This window comes from Populus euphratica, unplaced genomic scaffold, assembly GCF_000495115.2.
Source record: "Populus euphratica unplaced genomic scaffold, PopEup_1.0 scaffold252.1, whole genome shotgun sequence".
Taxonomy (NCBI): Eukaryota; Viridiplantae; Streptophyta; class Magnoliopsida; order Malpighiales; family Salicaceae; genus Populus; species Populus euphratica.
In genome coordinates this window covers 115,444-123,523 of record NW_011500132.1, presented here as the reverse complement: position 1 = coordinate 123,523, position 8,080 = coordinate 115,444, and the positions used below count along the sequence as shown (strand labels likewise).

At 32.1% G+C, this 8,080-nt stretch overlaps 1 protein-coding gene across 2 annotated transcripts; it reads left to right on the top strand.

The window, feature by feature from the left end:
- Positions 1-487: 487 nt before the first annotated feature.
- Positions 488-2,086, top strand: LOC105110397 (epoxide hydrolase 3-like). Of its 2 annotated transcripts, none has more exons than XM_011005431.1 (4): positions 488-1,211; positions 1,379-1,458; positions 1,552-1,619; positions 1,819-1,842. In XM_011005431.1, exons 1-3 carry the CDS (start codon positions 555-557, stop codon positions 1,613-1,615), a joined length of 801 nt encoding a protein of 266 aa, XP_011003733.1. In that variant the 5' UTR covers positions 488-554; the 3' UTR covers positions 1,616-1,619; positions 1,819-1,842. The 2 variants fall into 2 exon arrangements, with proteins under 2 accessions (XP_011003733.1, XP_011003732.1); XM_011005430.1 differs by having other exon boundaries at positions 490-1,211; positions 1,379-1,468; positions 1,819-2,086.
- Positions 2,087-8,080: the final 5,994 nt, after the last annotated feature.

Genomic DNA, 8,080 nt, shown 5'->3' with positions numbered 1-8,080 from the left:
TTTTCTACTTAATTTTTATTAAATAAATATAAATAATAAAATTTAAATTTATAATTATTTAGTTATCAAAACTTCGATATTTATTATTTTAATACATAATTATTTAGTTATCAAAACTTCGATATCATGTAAAATAATTATTATTTTAATATGATACTGAAAATTTTTAAAATATAATTTATATTATTTTTTAAATAAAAAATATATAAATAATTACAAACAGTAACCGATTTCTCTATTTAGTAAGGAGATAGATTTCTGAAGGATGACAAACTAGAGCTTGCCAGCTCAAACTTGAAGAATCAAACATAACTAAAGTCCAATAAATAACAAAGTTTTAGACTAGCTGTCACTGTTACAACTACAACAAAGTCCACGACTATACACGGAAATACGTTGGCTAACACCCTCGTTCTCTGTCAAACATCACCACATTAATGACAGCAGATAACAACCATCTTTCCATGGTAGCTTAAAATCCTCATCTGGTTTTCATTCATTGCTCAAACTTCGCAACAGAAAGAGAGAAAACAAACAATCACATACATAGAAAGATGGTGAACCTTGTGGCAGCACAGATGCCATTATTGCATGGCCTAATGAAAATGGCAGGAGTGCAACCTCACCGCGTAGAGATTGAGCCTGGCACGGTAATGAACTTTTGGGTTCCAAATGAAACCATCAAGAAACCTCAAAAAGGTGAAAAGGACAAGAACCCAACCTTAACCAAACCAAACAAACCTGTAATAGTTCTAGTCCATGGCTTTGCTGCTGAAGGTATTGTCACTTGGCAATTCCAAGTTGGTGCCTTGACCAAAAAGTATTCAGTCTATATCCCTGACCTTCTTTTCTTCGGTGGCTCAATCACTGATAAAACAGACCGTTCGCCAGCGTTTCAGGCTGAAACATTGGTGAAAGGTCTAAAGAAGTTCGGAATAGAGAAGTGTATTGTAGTGGGGTTTAGCTATGGTGGCATGGTGGCGTTTAAGATGGCTGAGTTGTATCCTGACCTGGTTCAGGCCATGGTCATATCTGGTTCAATCCTGGCAATGACTGACTCGATCAGTGAAGCAACTCTAAGTGAACTTGGGTTCAAGTCCTCCTCGGAGCTTTTGCTGCCTAATTCTGTTAAAGGTCTTAAAACACTACTTTCTGTTGCTACTTACAAGAAGCTTTGGTTCCCAAATAGGCTTCACAAAGACTACCTTGAGGTTTGTTAATTTGCATCTTCTACGGGACTTGATTGGATTTTCTATCCATTATTATTAATTTTTCTTTTTGGCACTTGCTACATATAATTATTGGACCGAAAGTCTTTATTTTAATAAACAATTTTGCTAGCGAGCTTTTGCAACAAGCACTAACTGAAGACTTACAGGTGATGTTCACTAACAGAAAAGAGAGAGCTGAACTTCTAGAGGGGTTAGTCATCAACAATAAAGACCCCACAATCCCTAGGTTTGTACAGGTAACTTCAGTACTTAATTCCTCGTGTTTATTGCTCCTAATGCATATGTTTAACATGATCACTGCCATAATTAAATGTTGCAGAAGATACATCTCTTATGGGGGGAGAACGACCAAATCTTCAATCTGGGGCTCGCACAGAACATGAAAGGGTATGTCTTGCAACATCTATAACTACTTGGTAGATGTTAACCGCAAATCAATGAATCATACTGAACGTATATGGTGATTAGCTGATACAGACACGAACACATGCAAATTGGAGGATAATCGTCAAAACACAAGCAAAAGAAAGAGTGCAAAGGCAACAAAAAAGTGCAGCACACTAATGGATTTGTTTTGTGATTACAGGCAACTAGGCGAGACGGCTACATTTCAGGGCATACGGAAGGCAGGCCACTTAGTTCACCTGGAACGTCCCTGTGTCTATAATAGATGTCTCAAGCGATTTCTTACTTCGTTGCTTGAAAATGGAGTGCAGAAGTGACAAGACAACAAATATCTTTCATTTTGCCTTCATATTTACTGCACTTTGCACTACTCGTTGGTGTTCTAGGTATGTTACGTCTACTGTCAGGAAAATTGTTAAATGCATTTTACTGAAATTTTTACTTCCTTTTCTCCTTTCTTTATTTCGTTTTTTCCTTTTAACAGAACAAATGAACACTAGAAAGAAAAGAAAAAAATACGTGTACATTTCAATCAATTTTCACAAATAAAATCAAACCAGCTCACATATGGTGAGCAAACAGTTCCATCTGAACGACGATTGTATTTCTTCTAGAGTTTTTCCTTTGGTTTTCAGGGACCCAGAGAGACAAAAATAGTGAAGGTCCCTGTTGACAGAGCAGTGGATTCATTGGTTAGAAATTAGAATAATAATTGTGTGCCACACACATGTACTCACACACTAAGCGAGAGAGAGAGAGAGAGACATAGGGAGAGGGAGACCTGCACTGCTCCAAGTCATGAGCAAGTTTGCAGTCCTTGTTACAAGCCAGGACTCCAGCCGATGTTGCAACACTGCCAGCAAGGCCCTTTATGTTCACTGGGAGAACCTGAAACGAGCCAGTAAAAATTCTGCTCACTTGAAGAAAACAATTCATGAATAACTCTTTCACCATCACTAAACACATAAGTAAACTTCATAAGCTGACAATCTGACTGTAGTTCCATCGCATTCTAAAACCAACATTTAATATAACTATCATGGGTGGAGGGGTTAAGAGCAAAATCATAGCCCTCCAGTGGAAGCACATGGTTGATATAAAGTAAGAAGTTCTGGATACCTCAGACATTATGATCCAAGGAATAGTTAGCTCCAGGTCCCAAGGAGAAGAAAACCACTGTTAGGGATTCCAGACCAGTAATGTTACGATAATTGTTTATTAGAAACTAAATATAGTGACATCACCTATATCCATAAAAAAAATCAGAGATAAAAAAATAATATAATATAAATATATAAAAAAAATTATATCTATTTTATTCAACACCTAATTTTCATTGCTATACTGATGCAATGGCAGTAGCCATTACAGCCACTTTTTTTCCCCCCTCTTATTCTCCCCCCCCCCAGCCACTTTTTTTTCCCCCTCTTATTCTCCTCTTTCTCTAACCCTTACTCACTTTGCTCTCTATATTATACTTTTATTTATAGGTATTAAAATGACAAGACAAGTTGACCATAAATTATGATATTAATGATAGAAAGTCAGATGCTTGATGAACGATAAACTTTAAAGCAATAGTAACCGGGAATGCCTTCGCCCAGCCCAGCCCAGCCCAGCTTTATCCATAAACCATGAAGCGATCCCAGTGGCTACGACCTACAAAAGAAACAGCTACTTATCATATAACCCAGTTAAGAATTTCTCTCAAATTTTGGATGCCTGCAAATTAAGTTACAATTTCCCTTTTCTTCTTAGGATTGTATCGAAGAGGACATCTATCTATTCCACTACTTCACCAAGCTAAAGCCCAAGGGCAAATGGAATCATAGCTCCAAGTCCAAATGTAGCAATATTGCTTGAGGAAATTCCTGTCAAGATTATGATAGTTTAGCAAACCATCAATTTAACCTTTTGGAATTTAGTTCACTAGCATAACAAGATAAAGGAATGCGTAGAGTAGCCTTAGAGTAATTTTGGATTGTTGACTTTTAAGAACTATATTTAGTTGGGATTGATTGGCCTGAAAAAAAGCAGGTTCTTCCCGTGGCATGATTAGGTTATATAAAGAGCCATCAAAATGATATGTGCAATCAATCCTTGAAATACTGTCCTGACATGAGACTGTACAAGGACATAACACCTGCAGCATTTGCAAGGATGTTGCTAGACTAGAAAAAGATCCCATTGATACCACTGAATTGCAGGAGCACAAGTAATCCAATTCCCACCTGCAGCATACCCACCAGTATCAACAGTAGGGTTCTAAAGTTGCAGAGGTAAGAAAACAGTAATCTCAAACTACCGTCAAAGGAAACAAATATCTTCTTTGATTGAAATCTGCAAACCGAATTGTTGTTCTTTTGCTAGAAGATGCAACAGCTCTATGCAGAAAGCATACCGATGAAATTGTATTTATTGATGACACAGTGAACATGAGCTAAAGGTGCACATGAAAATTGCAGTAGTTATTGTAGTTATTATTCGAAAAAAAATATTTTAAAAATTCATTTTTAATTATTGGTAGTTGGGTTAAAATATATATATTTAATTAAAAATATGATTAAAATTATTGTTAAATAAAAAATAATTAAAATGTATTTAATTAAAACTGTTGTTATTAAAAATATTATAAATAATAAAATAACAAAAAAAAACATGTAATAATTTTATAGTTATTGAATTACATTATTATGTATTGGATTATTAATATGTCATTACCATTAAGATTATATTTTTATTGTTGTATTAGTTCTAATTACAATCTCATTATGAATATAATTTATTCAAAAAGATGTTTTATATTTGTTATTTTACTAGCTTATAACAATATCGGTTAAAAAATCTTTTTTTCTCTATTTTTTTTTAATTATAGCTAACATTAAAGTTATTAGAGACTTCAAACTTGGTTAGCTGTAAAAAATGAATAACATTAATATGCTCAAGGTATTAAAAGTTTGTTTTGAATGTAATGTGTGTGTATATATATATATATGTTATCTAATAGTTCAACCATACCATGAAACTTGACAAACATTCTCATTCATGTATTTGGCATGCTTTCCTAGCTATACTTCTTACTACTACCTTTCTAGCATCTATCAATTTCTTTTTAATTACCTTTTTGTTAAAGTTTTTGCTAAAGTCTGGTATAGTGCTTATCAAAAGCCCATGGTGGTATGTTTATTGCCAATGGTTCTCTCTTTTTTTTCATCAGCAAAGAAAGGTATACATTAACGTTATTTTGATCTCATTATATAAAAAATTCTCTTTTATTTTGAAAAAATAAACTTGTAAAGATAAATTAATAACTGAGATCAAATCTCAGTTAAAGCAAATTAAAGTTGCTTCATAATAATTGAGGTCAGACCTCAGTTATGGGTGAGATTCACTATTTAAATTGCAACTTTTTTATAATTAACCAAACACTATATTTTTATGGTAGAAAGGAAAAGCAAATGCAAACTCATTCTCAAACAGATTGTAAGCCGTCCCATCATCAAGTCAATTTAAGTCTATAAACTCAAAAAAAAAACCTTTAAATCAAGTTATAATCAAATTAAAAAAATATTTATTTATTAAAGCATTTTAAAATAATAAATTTTTTATTATTAATAATAAAAAAATTCTTTGTTATTTAAAATGTTAATGCTTCTTACTTGTATAATTAAAATGCATATGATATGTCTTTGAAGATTTCAATAACATTATTTTAGTTTAGATGTATTTTGAATAGAATTTTAAAATAAAAAAATATAAAGCTCAAATATTTTTTAATAATATAAACTTAAACTTTATATTTAAGAGGAAAATAAAATAATAAAATAAAAATTAAACACTAAAGTATGAAGTGAGGAAAAGTATAAAACCCTGAAAAATTCTCAGATTAAACTCTTTATTCACCTTAATTTTTATAAAAAGCTAAAAAATTTAGAATTAATTAATTATCACTATTATCAACATTTAATTAGTCACCATAAATAAAAAATTAAATATAAAAACACTAAATGTTATTAATTTATATTCACACATAATTTATTTAATTAAAACAAATTTCTTACCATGATAACAAAAGGTTCATTTTCTGAACTATTTAATTATGGCTAACATTAAATATCATGTAAATAAGCACTGTTTTAACAAATTAAAGTAGTTTACTTCTTCATTAGAACTGTTGCAAGAAATAAAACTTTTACAGACTTCACATACATTAGTCATTCTTGCTCAGTTCTATGCTCAAATTAAGACTTGTCGATAGCATTCCTCGTTCCTTTTCCGACACCAAATCCTTCCAACAAGCTTCCCATGAACAAAAATGAGGAATCCTATAAAACAAATATATAATAAACTAAACTAAAACTATTCATTCTAAAGACGCGCACAGCACTCAAGGAAAAGCCAAGCCTTATCATAAATAACTCACTTTAGCTGAAGATATGCTTAGCCATCCAGACGTTACATCAGGCACCGCCGCGACCATCAATGATTATTTCAGGGCAACACAACAATGCAGCAATTCGAAGATTCAATTCACAGGTCAAGACTCGAAAATGTATTAGGTCTTTCAAATCCTTAATCATAATTAATTTGATTTTGACAGATAAATAGAAAATCTATTACCCCTTAATTTCCGACCAATATATGCTTCAAGCTGGCCACTTATTAGAGCACCAACCACAGCACCATCGCGGAGCATCTGAGCAGAGGAGCTCATGATGCTTGACTGCGCCTAGAGCTCATTTTATACCGACTCCCTGTATGGAGCGAAGGTTTCTAAGCGGATCTCTTGCATCTTCCCATTGTTTATATAACTCATGATTGCTTGATCAATAATAAAAGATTAAAAATAAAAAAAACTTAGTGGCAGTATTCTTCCTAGATGGTATGCCCTCTGCCTTACACAATTATTCTCCTCGCTGCTCTACAATCTTTGTTTGAGATGAAAATCTTCAAACTGCATGGCGTTATGATGCACCCAGCATAGTGAGATAAATTAAAAGAGAAAGGTCTTAAAGCACGAATAATTTCATTTAAAAAGGCCATCGCACAGTTGATTCAAGTGATGTAAATACAAATACACATCACCATTGGTCTTAAAGGAATGATTCGATGTTTCAAAGGTTTTACATCAAATCTAATCTGAAACATGAATATGAATAACTGATGATTAACTAATATCATGATTAATTTAATTTAAAATTTATAAGAATTTTAATATTAATAAAAAAATCTTAGTTAATATAGAAATTATTGATGAAGAAAGATTTATAATAGATCGGTTTATTAGAATGTTAGATTTTTTATTATATTAAAATTTTATTTTTTAATTATTTAGGACCTGAGGTTTATAAATAGATTTATAATTATAAGCATAATACATAATTATAAAAAAAATGCTAAAAAATTGTATGTTTAACGTTATTTTTTCCCCAACAAGAATCATAGGTATTACCAGGAAGGATAGTCAATTGGTATGACTATAACTCTATCCATTTTAATCAAGGAATCAATTGCTTTCTCTAGGAAATGCCACTATAATCTTTCTCTAAATCCAAGTCCCTTACAGAATCATTACTTTCTTTAGACGCAAACATTTGTGGATGAAACTATAATCTTTCTCCAGGAAATCCACTCGCCAATCTAAAATTCACATGCAAAGCAATGGGTTAGCTGCCACTAACAAATTACTTACCAAATTTCTTTTTTTTTTTAAAAAAAAGGCATAAAATCTGATTTCCTTAATGGAAAATAAAAAAACACGCAAAACCAACAACTCCCCTCACAATTTCTTCAAACCATCTTATGCCCCCCTTCCTCTTGTAGGGTTAATCAGATTTGAGTTCCAGCAAGCATGTTGTCAGTAATTATTGAGCATTTGAAATACGTATATAAAATTGTAAGCATGCATTTTACTGCGATTGAAAGACTGCATGCTGTTACATCTATCAAGCAATATAATATATTATCACCAAAGAATAATTTTTTTTTTCCTTCTCGCTTTAGGTCTCCTCAAACAGCATATATTGAGTATTTATTTTTAATGATGGAGTTTGCTAAGATAAGATATGAATTATGATTTTTGGACAGAATAACAGTAAGCTTTCGGCCACCAGAATTTTTAACGTGATAAGATGATGGAAGTGACGCCATTAGTGATAAGGAGTTTTCATAATTAATTGGCATTTTGATATGAAGGTTTCGCTGTACAGTACTCATTCCATTGGGCCTCCTCAGGTCATCAACCTTAGGCTGATCATGAATCAGAAGAGCTATGATTAGCCAGGACAATAGTTGATGTCAAGGTACGTATGTTGCAATTATGATATTGCTTTTAGTTATTAGTTAGATTGTATCATTTCTTAGTTCCATATAATTGTTTAATCACTCTGTCATACAACATTAATCAATTCATTATATATATATATATATATATATATATATAA